Source organism: Oryza brachyantha, chromosome 6 (genome assembly GCF_000231095.2).
Source record: "Oryza brachyantha chromosome 6, ObraRS2, whole genome shotgun sequence".
Taxonomy (NCBI): Eukaryota; Viridiplantae; Streptophyta; class Magnoliopsida; order Poales; family Poaceae; genus Oryza; species Oryza brachyantha.
The window spans coordinates 16,002,709-16,018,753 of record NC_023168.2 but is presented as its reverse complement, the minus strand read 5'-3'; the positions used below and the strand labels follow the sequence as shown (position 1 = coordinate 16,018,753).

Here is a 16,045-nt window from a genome sequence, read left to right as displayed (position 1 = left end):
TTCGCGTCTCGTTTATGCCTTTGTTTCTGTTGATTGTATCAGTTAAACTTTTGGTTCTACTTCGATCTGGTTCCATTCAACATGGTATCTCAGAAATCTGAATCTTGTAGTAATCTCCTCCTCCTTGTGCGTTCCTATGTGCAATTTATCTAAGACAAATTCACTGTATGTCTGTTTCCTCAATCGCTGAGTTGTACTGTATTCTAAAAAAAAAGCCGCTTCGGACAGCGGTGCCGGTGCGAGCTTTTCCATCTGTCCAAAATAAGTTTATCTAATAGTAATAATTTTATTATAGTAATCATTTTACCAGTGTTTATGAAATCGGAAGCAAATATGTTAGAACTAAATAAAGGAGAGGACAATGTCATTAGAATTTAATAAAGTTAAAGAGCGTGAAAAATAAAGTTATTTTTGACTGTTTAAGTATTTTAAGAGAAAGCTTCACGGTCGCGTCGGCTAGGCCCTGCTGGGCCGGAAATACTGCTGCTCTCCCGCCAAGCGCTCCAAAGGAAACAAAGGCGTTACAGTCGCGTGGATCCTACGCAGGCCTGTGTGCTGGGCTTTGTTGGGCCGCTTCTCTCTCTGAGCGCTCGTACTGATAATAATAACAAGGTCGTACCACTTATGCATGTTCCAAACGTTACACGGAGTACTTGTTATGTATGCAAATGAACTGAGAAAAGAAAACAAAAAGGGTAACGAAGCTTATTGACTCGGTTAATCTTCCACCGTTACAAGGCTAGGGCAACCCAAGCGAACGTCACAACATGTGTACGTACACTGCTCGGTCAGAACCAGGGAGAGGCGTCGACGGGGCAGACGACGGCCTTGACGGCGATGAACTTGTCGAGCGCGTGCATGCCGTCGTCCTTGCCGAAGCCGCTCATCTTGCGGCCCCCGAACGGGCAGGTGCTCTCCATGGCGAAGTAGCAGTTGAGCCACACCACCCCGGCCCGGATCGACCGCGCCATCCGGTTCGCCACGCCCATGTCCCTCGTCACCACCCCCGCCGCCAGCCCGTACCTCGTGTCGTTCCCCCTCCTGATCGCCTCCTCCACCGTCCTACATCAATTGCCCATCGATGAACATGTTTTGATTCCGTTTTGGTACGATGAAATGATCGATGTAAACGGCTAGCTGAGCTCTAGGCTTACTTGAACTTCATCAGGCACATGACGGGCCCGAAGATCTCCTCCTTCGCGATGATCATGTCGTCCTGTCGTTGAGAGTGTGAAAGCAAACCATCGGACTGTGATTAAATAATACACTTATACACACGATTTGCTTGTGGTTTTGTGGAAGATTCTGACGTTACCTTCACATCGGTGAAGATGGTGGGCTCGATGTAGTACCCTTTCTTGCCACAGGGCTTCCCTCCTGTAAGAACAGTGGCCCCCTGTGCCTTCCCGTGCTCGATGTACCTGAGCACCCTATCGTACTGAATCTTGTCCACCTGCGCATGGACAAAGAGACTACTGTGAAACTGTGATCAGTCGCTGCTGGTCCTGCCAACCAACCGGGCCAGCTGAACGAACCATCGTCAAGTTTTTGTTCGTCGTCACATGATGATTTAGACACGCTTGGAGCCCTTATTTTTATGTTAGTGACATTATGATCACTAACACGTAGGTTTCATTATCCTACGGATTCCTACGGATCCAAGTATCAGTAACTGATGTGAATCCAATTCAGACTCACCTGAGGTCCTTGATTCACGCGAGGATCGAACGGGTCGCCGACGACCCAATTCTTGATGGTGTCCGCTATCTTCTGCACGAATCGGTCGTAGATGCCCTCCTGCACGAACACGCGGCTCCCGGCGAAGCAGGCTTCTCCCTGCAAATCGATTAGTTTCAGGCGCAGGGCTCATCATGGTTATTGGGTGGCTATGGCTCTCCTCTCTCTGTTGATCCAGAAGTGTGTTCACCTTGTTGAAAAAGTTCCCGCTGATGGCGAGCTCGACGGCCTTGTCCAGGTCGGCGTCGTCGAAGATGATGAGCGGCGACTTGCCGCCGAGCTCCAGGGCCACCGGCTTCAGGTTGCTCCTCGCGGAGGCCTCCATTATGAGCCGTCCAACCTCCGTGGACCCCGTGAAAGCCACCTGAAAATTTTTGGAGACGACGGCATTTGAATCGCGATAATTCTTTCGATGAACAGCACAAGGAAGTAGTGATCACATTTGTTCATGTGTGATTACCACGTCAATGTCCATGTGAGACGAAATTGCAGCTCCTGCTGTTGGACCGAATCCTGTGATCACGTTGATCACTCCGTCTGGCACTCCGGCCTGCAGAACACAACCCAAAAAGTTCAGAGATTCCGACTAGCTTGGCTAGCTACCAGCAATCACAGAGGAGAAGAAATGGCAGAGGCAAGAACAGAGCGAGCTCTCCTGCTGCTACATTGTGTGTTTGACATTCTGTTCTTACCTGCTTGGCTAGGTGGGCGAGGAAGAGGGCGCTGAGCGGCGTCTGCTCGGCGGGCTTGACGACCATGGTGCAGCCGGCGGCGAGCGCGGGGGAGACCTTGGAGAAGAACATGATGGCCGGGAAGTTCCAGGGGACGATGAGCCCCGCGACGCCGACGGGCTCGCGGAGGGTGTACCCGTGGAGCTGCCTCGACATCTTGAGCGTCTCGCCGTGGATCTTGTCGGCGGCACCGGCGAAGTAGCGCAGGCTGTCGACGGAGTTGCCGACGTCGACCACCCTGGCGACGGCCAGCGGCTTGCCGGCGTCCAGGCTCTCCAGCGCGGCCAGCTCCTCCGCGTGCTGCTCCACCAGCTCCGCGTACTTGAGCATCACCCTCCCTCTCTCCTGCATGTGCCATTGATCGTGTCACCGTTCTCCACTTCTTCTTCTACTTGTTTCACTGGGAAGCCAAGCTACTCAGGTAGAGATGGAGGAAGAAGAGAGGCCGTACTGATCCCGACATGCGAGGCCATTCGCCGTGGTCGAAGGCTTCCCTCGCCGCCCTCACCGCCAAGTCGACGTCCTCCTTGTCACCTTCGGCGATGCTGGCGATCACGTCGCCGGTGCGTGGATCCCTGGTCTCGAACGTCTTACCTGAACAAGAAACAACGAAAACGAATTTTTTTTATCACTTTATTAAATTTGAACGAATAAATTCCAGACGACCTCGATTTTGATTTTGATTTTTTTTGCTTGATGCACGGAACGAGTACAAAAGTACACAAAGAAATTACTCAAAGAAGATCTCTAGTACAGAAGCAATTTGTTCCTCTCAAAATTCAGAAACTGCAACTGCTGCGCCGCTTCTCAACGATTTGGATTTTTTTTTTTGAAAAGTTGAAATAGCTAATAATATACTTAGAAAATTTGCAAGAAAAATACAAACTATAACCATCCAAAAATACAAACATTTCTAGTTGCTTAGGAGTGATTACGATAAAAAAGATCATGATATCCTTCATAAATAATGAATTAATAGACAAAAAAAGATACATGAAAATAAAATATAAAGAATTATAAATAAAAAAATGACCATGGAAAAAAATAGTAATGGTATCAGAAATATATGTACGTAGTATCTCAGCACCAGACTGGTATCTCTAGAATGATTATTTCCTGAAATAAAGTGATTGTCGTGGCCATGCACGAACCACATGCCAAGCGCAAGAGCAAGAGCAAAGTCGCAGGTGCATTAGAGCAAGTTCAATTGTAACTGTTAGCTCTAATTTGTCTATAGCCAATTTAATAGTCAATTCATATAATAGCATAGACTACACAATTAATATTCGGTCCACCTGACATACATATGTCTCTTAGAGTCCGTGTTACAGCTGGCTACAAATTAATAGCCCGCTACCGTTCTCTCTCCTCTCTTATCTTATTAAAATATATTTATAGTTGGCTTATAGTCTACTATTGTACCTGCTCTATGCATACGGACAGAGGTACAGAGCAGACACCGGCGATGGGAAGACGTCAGATACAGAAACGCAGAAACTTTGGACATGTACGTTCTGGCTTTCCTGTCCGTTACCGCATGGCGAACTGCCAATTAGTTTATGTGGGCCCCTACAGTTTTCCTATTTTTAAGGAAAAGTGAAATAACTTATTAAGCAATAAAAATAATTTATAGGAATAAAGGGTAATTATTTGGCTTTAGCTAAACAGTACAGTATAAGCGAAAATATAATGTGTTATATATATGCACGCATCTATCAATTTGAAATGCTATAAAATGGGCTACGATAATAAAAGTGTCAACTAAAATATTTATGTTTTAAAATTTAAAATTAGGGTTATAAAGACAAGTAGCAGAAATGAAACTATGGGAGGCAATATCTATATTTTTGACACGAGGATTCACGTGGCGATCGTTAGGCCTGAAAGATTTTTTTTGTAGGGGCGCTGTGCTGTGCTGTGCACGTGACGTGCGGGCCGTCTATACTGTCAGCACCACGCAAGCTAACCTCGAACCAAAGTCCATAACTGAGACAGCTTGCCAGTCTCTTACTACTGTGGAAAATCATTAAGAAAACCTATACTGGCCCCGTGCTAATTGTAGACATAATCATCAGGATACTACACTGACCGGTACATAGATTCGATTTTTTACGGGATTTTCGAAATTATCTAATTATGTAACAACCTTAGAACTATAAAATTTTAGTTTGAAAAGATTAGACGAGAGACTTCTATATGGAATGTTTTTACTAACTAAACACACTGTATTTAAGAGCTTGAAAAAGTCTGTCCGCGATAGTTCATAATCAATAATAACAATAATAAGAAAATAACATTTCCTTAGGATTTATGATGAAGGATACCTAAGAAACCAACGGAAGATGATTTTAGCCGTTTGAAAAGAAAGACAGTGAAAAGAGAGCAGTTAACACTGCGGATGGGCCGGGATTAATGTGAGAAATCAAGCAACAATCAGCAACCCCACTGTTGGGCTAGCTGGATGCAAGTAGTAGTAGCTAGGCGCCATGTAGCGGTAGCGGGGCGTACGTACCTGAGACCGCGTCGACGAAGCGCCCGTTGATGAAGAGCTTGGTGTGCCTGATCTCCGGCATCTTGGCCGACCCGCCGTTCCCCGCGCGCGCCTCGCCGCCCGCGTGGTGGCCGTTGCTCTCGCTCGCCATGGCCGCCGGCCGCCGCGGGACGTCGCCGGCGCTCCTTCACCCACGCGCCACGCCGGCCGGCCGGCCTGCCTCTGATCGATCTGACGCTCTCTCTTGCTGTGTCGGTGTCTCGATCTCTTGCTGACTCGCTTTTTCTTTCTACGCGAGAGGCGTCCGAGTGTGTGGGGATTTGGACTGAGGGGGCGAGGAGAGATGAGCCAATTTAAAGAAACGTGCGCGCTAGTTTTTATTTCAGAAACTTAACTTTTAGCCCAAGTAGGAGACCTAGTCTCTGCTAATCTGAAATTCATGCTTCTACGGACCCTTAAATACCTAATTTGAAATTCATGCTTCTACGGAGATTTGAACCCAGGACCTTAGGTGTTACTCAGGTCACTGTAACCACTAGGCTATATGCCCTTTTACTTCCGGATGCTAGCTAGGCCACCGTTCTACTCTCTCCATATTTTTTACCTATATTTTCAACCTATGTTGTACAAATTTACTCTACAATCAGAAAAGACTTTATTTTCAACCTATATTGTATAAATTAATACTCACTCCATTCCATAATAAACATATTTTTGAAATATAATTTTTTCATAAAAATTGTATTTGTGAAGTTCTGGTTATCCCATAAAGCACCTCCTATTCAAATCTCATCCTATTTTATACTTACCTACATCTCATTCATACCATTCTCATATTTAGTGACGGACATTTAAGTCATTTTTGATTATAACTAATTTAATTCTATAATGCTAGAAACACATTTATATTATGACGGAGGAAATACAAAATTATAGAGATTAATAAACTTTTTAAATTCTAATGCATTTGTTCACTGCTTTTGTAAATCATAATGTGTTTGTACCCAACTTTACTAAACTCTAATACAACAATTGCTTAAAAATATTTTTTTAATAAATAAGAGAAGCTCAAAATAAATTCGAACGGAGACTGACATTTTTTTTTCCCATTCACATATTTGAGTGGCATAGTGTATTTCCGACAGCTCACCTCACTCCAAAGTCTCCAATGCCTGACCTCACCACCCACACTGATCAGGAACAAACCGACGAGTCGGTACTTCTGGAGGGAGGCCATGCACGCACGTGATTACGTGAACAACTTGGCTTCAATGTATCCGGCCTCTTTTCAATGCATCGAGAAAGGGAGATAGGTCCGTATTTCAAATTTAAATTTTAAAATCTGGTTCGTTCATAGGTTATTTTGGTTCGACATTAATAGGTCCTTCGAATGAGCACGCTTATCGTTTCGCTTCTACTAATATAGAATTTTAATTTTAATACTAAATTTAAAGTTGATTTTAGGGTTTTTTCATCGTAGTTTATTTTCCAGCCCTTAATTTTAGATCACTGAAAACATATATATAAAAGCATCATTTATAAATTAATTAGTGTGCCCAACACATTGAATTCACAACACCAAAAATTATTTTTGCAGACAACAGGAACTGAAAATTACAGTCGTGTGAATCATCGGCTGCTGCAAAAAATGATCTAAGCAACCATTAGATTATTATCGCCTAAAAAACAATTTTTATAAACAGCCCATAAGTAGACAAGATATACTATTTTTACAATGGGTCACCTTACGTGTCACATGTAAAAATCATTTTGCAGACGAGCCATCTTACAGGACCGTCTGTAAAAAAAACATTTTTTTAGACGGACTTTTTACGAGCCGCCTGCAAAAATGATTTTTGCAGGTGGGCAACAAGTGAAATATTTGCCACTTATAAGGAGAAGATAATATCACATATCCATCGCCCTCTCGTCCACCCTCGCCTCTCCACGCACTGTTCTCACCTTTCATCCGCGCTCTCTCGGTGATGACGAGTTGTGCTCGATGGCTCCGCAACGACGGCTCAATTATTTGTCGGGAAGGACGATGGTGGCATGAGGATCCTATGGAAGTGGCAACAAGCGGTGCGTGGTAGCTCAGCGCACCTATGGAGGTGGATACGATGATGGTGGCCAGATCCGACCGCGGTGATCCTAGGGAGACCGGATCCGATGACGACATTATAGAGGCTAGATCTGGTAGTGGTGGTGACAACAAGGACGGGCGTAGGGTGTTACGGAGGCAATGATGGCGATAGTGCTCGGATCTGGCTGTGGGACCACGGTGGCAAGATCATGCGGAGGTGGTGAACGACAACGATAACGGCTAGCAGCACTCGGAGGTGCTGATCGCGAGGAGGTAGATCTGGTGGAGGTGGCAAACACATTGATGATGGCGTCGATGGTGACAACGCGCGACGTTGGGATGGAGCGATTAGGTGACCTTTTTGTATTTTAGGATTTTTAGGGTTTTTTCCGTAGAAAATAATTATTACATGCTCTTTATCCACCGCCTACAAATATCAATTTTTGTATGCAGTGGATGGTATGGGTTGTCTGCAAAACTATATATTTGTAGGCGGTGTATGGAGTGCCCTGCCTATAAATATATATTTTCGCAGGCGGCTGTGCATTGAAGATGCTCCATCTCCACAGGTGATCTATTGCCCTACTTAAAACTATTTTGTGGGGTAATGATTGATGAGAGAGAGAGAGCACGTGCACGCTAGCAAACACATTAGAGCATCCCCAATAGCTCCTGAAAATAGAGGATGAAAACTACAAATTGAGCTCTAACAGAACAACTATCATATCATCTATTTTTTTATGTCATCTATATTAGAAGAGAAAAACTTCATATTTGGATGATCTCTCTCCGTCCTCCAAAGAGATATATAGAGGATGTCATATATGGATGATCTGGTGGATTCCAAAGAGATATGAAGGATAAAACTGTTTTAGATGATCATCTAAATTAAGATATAGATGACCAAATTTAGATAAACGTTTGGGATACTCTTATGTAGGGTCGTCGTAGCTATCGCTAGATATTCAGTTGTCTGTGATCAGTAAACGGTATATGAAAAATACCTCTTAAGATTCATATTTCCTCTTTCGCTACTATAAAACTGGGCACACGTCTCTGTGATTAAGCACCCTACCGACTCAGATTGAACTCAACTGAATCTCCTTAATGACAAATTTCATACTGACAGCCTCATCATTTTGTTTTAATAAGCATAAGCAAATTGAAATGGCTTAGCAACAATTAAAAAATAATTTAATTATAAAACATTTATATGCATGTTATTAGCTATATAAAAGAAAATGCTGGAAAATAAACTACAATAAACAACCTCTAAATTAACTCCAAGACTAAGTTTTAAAATTCAAAATTGAGCTTTTAAATAAATATACGCGAAAAGATAGGAGATAAAGGGTCATATTATTGGACTCCATCCCTCATCTAAGCTCAAGGTTTGGTACGCCCTCCATCCTATTATAATTGTATTTCTAGCACTGTTAAGTCAAATTAGTTATAAGAAAAAGTAACTTAAATACCCTCATTAAAGTAAGGGATATAGATTTGAATATGAGTTGATTGATGGGACAACTAATATCCACAAATACAATCTTTGTGAGATAAATTTGTATTATATAAATGTAATTATTATGAGACATATGCAGTACAATAGTTGAGAGGTTCTTGATCTCTTCGACATCAACCTTAGCATATTAATGGGCAAATGTTTCTATCTCTCACTATTTGTCCACCTCAGTATCCTTTCTCTTTCCCATAACACTTGCACATCCTTTGATTTCCATCGTCCTTTAATGGAGGTGGCTAATGTTTGTGAAAGTGAAGAGAACGAGAATTTTCTATATTATATTTTTAATGCGTAAAATAACACATATTATATTTAAAAATAAAGATATATATAAATATGTAATTCACCGTACACCAAAAAGATAGAATGAGGCCTGTCCATTTTAGAAAATAACTCAATTTGATAGTTAACTAATAAAATATATGTGTTAAGAAGATAGCGCATAGTTGTATACCAAGAAAAGAGTACTATTATCATACTAATATTATCTTAGTAAATTATTTAAAATTTTTATGATAACTATTTAGATGATATATAATAAATGAGGGTGCGTCTTATTGGGAGTTTAGAATCCACTTCCGAAAGAAGATGAAAAGGGGAAAGAAGCTTGTTTTCTAAGAAAATGTTCTAATGGCATTTAGCGACGAGTGCGAGAGCAAACCAGAAACAAAGGATGAGACCAAGAAAGGGTTGAAATGTTTTTAGACGGGGGAATGAGAGGGAGATGAACCTCCCTTAATAAAGGGCTTTCTCTTAAAAAAACATGTCTTATAAAGTCGTTTTACATGTATGAGAATTTTGGGTAATGCATGCATAATTTGTTTGCATAATTTCCTTGGACAGGATGGAGCCAGAGACCCAGAGACGGGAAGGACAGAAGATGGTTGACCAGCTTTATAACAAAAAGATTAAACGAAGTGGACGGTTCACTTCAAAGTGATGATGTAAAATGACCAGGGACATGGAAGATGATTCTTGTACGTGATGATCATCAGACGATAACAAATTGAACTCACAAGGAGCAAAGACAAATATATACGCACCTTTTGTTGCCTTTCGTTTTTAGAGCAGTTCATTAGTATACCCACTACTAACTCTAATTTATCTATAGTCAATCTAATAACCAATTCATACAATATCTATCCATAAAACATATACTCATACACACACTGTGTTTTGAAGTCCGTGCTACAGCTGACTATAAATCTATAGCTCACTGTTTTTCTCTCTCCTCTCTTTACCTCCTTAAAATATATTTATAGTTAGTTTATAGTCTGCTATTGTATTTATTGCACGGGTCGGTGACTCTAGCCGAAGAAAGGAGAGAGCAAAAGCTCCAATAACGACTTCACGACCTAAACGCCAACTGTACAACTGTCCAAAATAAATCTCGTGTTGTCGTTGTCTTGAATCTGCATATAGTCTTTATGTACTACGTTATATGCGTCATTTTCTAGCATGTACAACCTGTTCTGTGAAGAAACGGAGCCAGATTTATTAACTTGTTGTATCATCAGCGAGCGAAATTTTTCTCCAGAAGATCTGAAAAATGCACTCCCACACACCGTACGCATACAGGCTGGAGCAAATCGCAGGTGCCGCACGTGGGAGCTATTATACCGCTCAAAAAATTCCAAGTCTTATATTTTTCATCGTTTCGCTGTTTCACGAAGAAAACAAACAATATATTTGCAAACAAAAATAACTTACGAATAAAAATTATATACATATTCTGAGTAACTTAAAAGCAAATGCTGAAAAATAAATTACGATAAAAAAATCTCAAAATCAACTTAAAATTTAAGGTTAAAAATTTAAAATTTGGCTTATATGTAAAAGTAAAAGTAAAAAGTTACGACCCTTTGTGAACTATACTGTTCATGTTAAAGTGCATATTTTAAGGAGAACTGCTACATGAGTATACCGTCGGATGGGATACTTAAAATAAACCGGAGAAGCAAACCCACATTCACCCTGCCTCCGCACGTCCCCGCATGCCGGCTGCCTCTGCGTGTCCGCCCGTTTCCGCCTCCACCATGCCGTGCTCTCGCCATAGCGTGTCGCACGCCTCCACCGCCTTTGCACTCAGATGCGCCTTACATACCAGCTTGTAGCTGGTACCAGATGATACCACTGGTATGATACCAGTTGGTATCATCTGGTATCATAACGTCGCGCGACAAGAGGAGCTTAAAAAATACAGGTATCACATAGTACCAAGTGGTACCAAGCGGTGCTATATGGTTCTAAATGGTATCATATGATATCAGCATGTATCAATAGATATCAATAAGTATCAATAGGTATTGCTTGATTCCCATATAGAAACCTAGATAATACCGATTAGTATCAACATGTGTCAGATGATACCAAAAGATATTAGAAGGTATCAACAAATATCAATCCACTAGGTTCTAAGTGGTATCATATGGTATCAGAAGATATCACACATGTATCAATAGCGTCGTCGTCGTCCGTCTTCTCGTCCTTCGACAAGGGCGACGATAGTAAAGTGTCGGCGGCCGAGCTGCGCGACTGCATGGCCGCGGCGCTTGGGGAATACGTCTTCGAGGAGGATGTCGCCACGATCCTCGCAATGGCAGACACCGACGATGACGGGCTACTGGACCACGATGAGTTCCTGAGGCTTGTTGGGCAGCCGGAGGAAGAAGAGATGAGGATGAGATGACGATAGTGATCACACTGGCGAGCCTACGACAGACGTTAAGGCGGCTGGGGTCGCAGCATCAGCAGCTAGGGGTGGACTCTAGGGCCATGATCTGTAGGTTCGGCGAAGCGAGGAGGAGGTGCGGAGGAGGCGCGTAGCACGACAGTGTGGAGGCGTGCGAGGTGGAGGAGGCACACTGTGCGGAGGAGATGTAAGGCATGCCGTACACTAGCTTTTCCTTTCTTTTTAAAAAATTACATAACCATATTATTTACACTGTTTAGAGAAACTAGTCATCAATCCGTACGTTGCATAGGAACTTGTCAAAACCACGAACTACTCGGTTATCACAAAATTTTTCACAAAATTTTGATGTTTGAAGTCAGCTTAGTTGCCAAACCGCTTGCTAATATGTATTTCATCTGCAGCAAAAACAGCAGGAAAGAACATGTTGACAAAAAGAACTGACATACTTGTATAATATTTAGAGAAGACATATTTGAGGCCCACCAGGCATAAGATTTTAAAAGATCAAGAAAAAGGAGATGAAAATGAGATTTTGGGAGAAGTTAGAAGAGAATTTGACTTGCATGGAGGCTTATATTTGATGTATATATAGCGCGAGAGTAGAAACAATTGTATAGGGATGGGTATTTGGATTTCTCCATTTTTTGGCTAGTTCATCTCTTTTTTTTTTTTTGCCGGTAACCAGACTCAACTTGGGCCAAAAATTCCATCTAGACCCCACCGAGCATCTGTCCATATTCATCAAGTTCCGATGGATCGAAATCTAAGCCCATCCACATGCGGGTCCAATTAACGCGCTGTAACTATGGCCGCCATTTCACGGTTAGGACTCTCGCAGTCGCAGGTAGCACCCTGTTCTCCTCGTAACACAGCCTAAGAAACTGTCGTTTTCTCCAGCAAAAGCCCAAATACAGAGCATGTTTGGTTCATTATCTCACCATGCCACCACGATTAAGTTACTCAGATTTAATTGAGTTACACATCTATTTAGTTTCTATTAAACTTATGGTATGATTTTTTTCATCATTATAAAAGTCCTATATATATCAAATTATGGTAAGTCTGTACTATTCTAATTAAAATATGGCTTTGATTTTATTAGCCACATGTTAGACATATTAGCTTAAAGTCATAACAGTATTAGACATTTTAAGTATATCATCCAAACATGTCCATACCTATAGTGCTCCATATCCATTGGTAATAGTGACGCACCTTGTGTGCTTTCGAGTCATCATCCCTGAAAGTGGACGACGCAACGGAACCCAACCCGGTGATTGCTTGTTTTTTTTTATAATAAATATATCGCTCATACTTTACCACGAGATTTTAAATAAAAAATATCATTATATATTAATAAAATAGAGCTAATAAAAATAGTTTGATATATATATTTTAGTTATTTTTTGTTTCAAAAACTAGAAGTGAGTTGGTGGTAGGGTACATGGCAGATTCACTACCACCATCCCTACTTTTCTTTATAGCGGAATATATAAAAAACAAACGACATATTTATAAAAAATAATTTATAAATAAAATTTATATATATATATATTCTTAACAATATAAAAAGAAAAGTTGAAAATAAACTTAGATGAAAATAGTCTAAATTAATTTTTAAATTTAAAGTTAGGAATTTAAATTTTATCTTATAAACATAAATAAATAAAAAGACGAGAGTGCGCCGAAACGGTGGGCTGCTGTTTTGCATCAGGGTTTCGCCGCGAAATCCGTGGGCACCCAAATCCGCGATGGCATCGGCACCAAATCGCCGGCAGATGCCGCCATCCGTGGCGAAATCGTGTCGACATGGCCGGCCGTGTCGCGGCGATCCAGCCTCGTCTCGCCGACGAGTGGGACCCACGGGCCCCGCACCCGCGCGCGTGCCCCCGCCGTCCGTCCGATTGGCCGGTGGAGCGTGACGGGTATAAAAGGGAGTGGCTGAGTGGCGAGGCTGCAGCACCAGTCAACGTCAACTGCACGGCAGCCAAGCCGTTCTGGGGGATCGGCGGCGGTGGCGGAGGCGGTACTGGTGTGTGGTGTGGTGTGGTGGGGGGACCCAGGAATTCCAGGATGCAGTCGCTGCAGGAGAAGGCGTCGGAGTGGAGCGGCGTGGCGGCCGGGGACGCCTTCGCCATCGACGACGGGAACGTCTTCGAGGCGCTCGGCGCCACGACGCAGCCCTTCGTCGACCTCTCCACCAACTTCTACACCAGGTTCGATCTCCCTGGTCTCCTTTTGCTGGTTCATGGGTCGATCTGCTCTGCTCTGCCCTCCACCCCACCCCTTTCCGGCGGGGTTGATTTGGTCTTAGCCCTGTTTCCTCCCCCCCTCGATTTCAACTCTCTGATTTTTGTGGCGGTTGTAATTGGCGCGGAGCAAAAGGGTTTATGAGGACGAGGAGGAGTGGTTCCGTCAGATCTTCGCCGGGTCGAAGAAGGAGGACGCCATCCGGAACCAGTACGAGTTCTTGGTGCAGCGCATGGGCGGCCCGCAGCTCTTCTCCCAGAGGAGAGGTAACTTCGATCGCTCTCGCCTCTCTCACTCTAAATCACAGCACGTAGTTTTGGTTTTGCACATGCGGTTTTGATGCTCAGAGTGATGGAATCGAATGTTTGAAGAGAAATTCATGGTTGAGTGCATCAGAGAATCGTTGGCTGTGGAATAAAGAGTTGAGTACTGATAAGGGGATTCATCTTTTCAATTTTTTTTTGGGATAGAAGGGAAACCCACATATCATTGGCAATTTGGCATATGAGGGCACATCCTCAATTTTCGATTTGAACGGAAATCATATGATATAATCTCCTCAGATTTAATCACTACAAGTTAATACCAAAGTTTATCGCAATGCCACATTGCTACTAGCTGGTATTTCCAGCTCGAACATGAGGACACAACCAGAGTATCAGCGATTTTGTTTTTTTCTCGTCCGTGATGCTTAAGAGTTCAAAACTGTAAGCTACTGGTTAGCTTCTGTGGAAGAATATTTATCCACAGACGTCCTAACTCAGCCAGACGTGTTTGCCAGTGGTAGATGGTTCACTGATCTTACGTTTAGGTGCTGTACACTATGGGACTCAAATGGTTGTGTAAAGCCCCAACAAAGTGTATCACTTTGATGTTTCTTTTATTTCTGGTAGGATGTTCTGTTGTCCTTCTGCAGATTCTCATAAATGATAAAATTGGTTGGCATTCTCTATGATCTTTCTTCTCTAGAACTAGATGTCTATTATGGGCAACCTCAACTGCAATGTCGAAGCATATCTTCTCCTAAACACATAGGCGAGACGGAGAGTGAGAATTCAGTTTGCGATGTTTTACATTTCTTTTTCTCCTTTTACAATGTTATTGCTTCTTCCTTGTACTTCCCAATAGTGAATCACAGATTCAGTACAATGAACTTTCACCACATCCATATGATTATATGATCAGCAAGATTTGTTGACTGCTTCTTGCCTGGTTTAGTCAGATGTTCACTCTTCAATTGGCTATCCACTGATCTATCAACAATTTACCAGTTGATCTATTTTGGCACGAGAATTGTGTGATGATGTCCTATAATTAATGCTTTTACTGTGTGTTTCACATACGTAGTAACTTTAAGTGAAATTTGAAGTGTTTGATTTACTCTGTATAAAAAGTAGCAGCAACGTCACTGTCACCTCACACTTGAATCAAATACTGTCACCTGAATTACTTGTGTTGACGGAAGATTTATCTATTCGATTTTCTTTGCAGGACATCCTGCCCTGATAGCACGACATCGACCATTCCCTGTTACCCACCAGGCTGCAGAGCGATGGCTACACCACATGCAGCAAGCTGTGGATACTACTGAGAGCATAGACGCTGCCACAAAAACCAAAATGATGAATTTTTTCAAGTCTGCATTACACTACTGAATTCTTTTATGTCCAACAACCGTTAACAGTTATCCTAAGACCCTACCTCTGGTTTCTTTCTCCAGGCACACTGCATACTTCCTTGTGGCCGGTAATGAGATGACAAGGCAAGGCCATGGAACTTCCTGCAAGTGCAAACATGGAGCAAGCAAACCGGCAGAATAACGATCGATTCAAGATCTGGATAATAAATGGTTGGACGCTTTAGCAACCATTCACCATGGAGTTATAGAAAAACCATGTACGATGGGCTTCAGACCATCTATTCATTATTCACACTTTAGAGAAACAGTTGAGCTAACTGTTGTAGCTTACATCCATACTTGAACACAAAGCAAGTGAAATTTGATTAAAAAACTTGCTTATCCTTTTTTTATATATATTCTGACGCTCCATTTCCGTACGTCTCTGTCGTCCAGCCCAGTTCCTGCTCGATGGAGACACATGAGAGAAACATAACGGTGTTCACGAGCCCTAAAGCCCAATTAACAGAGATACATTTTATCATACAAATATAATAAATAATCATCATACATATATCACTGGTGTCCGGGAGCTTTACGAGACGGCCGCCCCCGCGGGGGCACGACGAGTCGACGACCTCGTGCGTGCAATGGAATGAAAACTAAGAATGTGTTTGGTGAAGGTTGGAATGGAATGGGACAGAACTAACCCATTCTTATATGTGTTTGGTTTGAGATGGAATGAAAACTAAGAATGTGTTTGGTTTGAAGGTTGGAATGGAATGGAACAGAACTAACCCATTCTTATATGTGTTTGGTTTGAGAGCCAAATGGAATAGGATGAACCCACCTAGAAATATTCTGGTTAGATTCGGGACAAGTTGGTCCGCCAAAATCGGCCGGACCACGCCGTCCCAC

The 16,045-nt window shown here is 42.5% G+C and overlaps 2 protein-coding genes and 1 pseudogene across 2 annotated transcripts; 2 read left to right on the top strand and 1 right to left on the bottom strand.

Annotated features, from left to right (window-relative positions):
- Positions 1-696: 696 nt before the first annotated feature.
- Positions 697-5,279, bottom strand: LOC102706856 (aldehyde dehydrogenase family 2 member C4-like). The gene is made up of 9 exons (XM_006657033.3): positions 4,981-5,279; positions 2,920-3,062; positions 2,430-2,813; positions 2,198-2,287; positions 1,928-2,101; positions 1,699-1,836; positions 1,316-1,453; positions 1,155-1,216; positions 697-1,062 (listed from the first exon to the last, which is right to left on the bottom strand). The coding sequence occupies exons 1-9, from the start codon at positions 5,108-5,110 to the stop codon at positions 789-791; spliced, it is 1,533 nt and encodes a 510-aa protein (XP_006657096.2). The 5' UTR covers positions 5,111-5,279; the 3' UTR covers positions 697-788.
- Positions 5,280-10,992: 5,713 nt separating this feature from the next.
- Positions 10,993-11,390, top strand: LOC121054724 (annotated as a pseudogene).
- Positions 11,391-13,053: 1,663 nt separating this feature from the next.
- On the top strand, positions 13,054-15,521 carry LOC102707406 (two-on-two hemoglobin-3). Its single transcript, XM_006656134.2, has 4 exons — positions 13,054-13,475; positions 13,645-13,775; positions 15,001-15,145; positions 15,230-15,521. Exons 1-4 carry the CDS (start codon positions 13,069-13,071, stop codon positions 15,327-15,329), a joined length of 783 nt encoding a protein of 260 aa, XP_006656197.2. The 5' UTR covers positions 13,054-13,068; the 3' UTR covers positions 15,330-15,521.
- Positions 15,522-16,045: the final 524 nt, after the last annotated feature.

Bases quoted from the DNA above. Each gene is read 5' to 3' on its own strand.
- LOC102706856 (XM_006657033.3), bottom strand. From the start codon at position 5,110: ATGGCGAGCGAGAGCAACGGCCACCACGCGGGCGGCGAGGCGCGCGCG. The intron at 2,814-2,919 runs GTACGGCCTCTC...TGGCACATGCAG, and splicing joins GGCCTCGCATGTCGGGATCA to GAGAGAGGGAGGGTGATGCT. The intron at 2,102-2,197 runs GTAATCACACAT...AAAAATTTTCAG, and splicing joins CTCACATGGACATTGACGTG to GTGGCTTTCACGGGGTCCAC.
- LOC102707406 (XM_006656134.2), top strand. From the start codon at position 13,069: ATGGCCGGCCGTGTCGCGGCGATCCAGCCTCGTCTCGCCGACGAGTGG. The intron at 13,476-13,644 runs GTTCGATCTCCC...GCGGAGCAAAAG, and splicing joins TCCACCAACTTCTACACCAG to GGTTTATGAGGACGAGGAGG. The intron at 15,146-15,229 runs GTCTGCATTACA...TTCTTTCTCCAG, and splicing joins AAAATGATGAATTTTTTCAA to GCACACTGCATACTTCCTTG.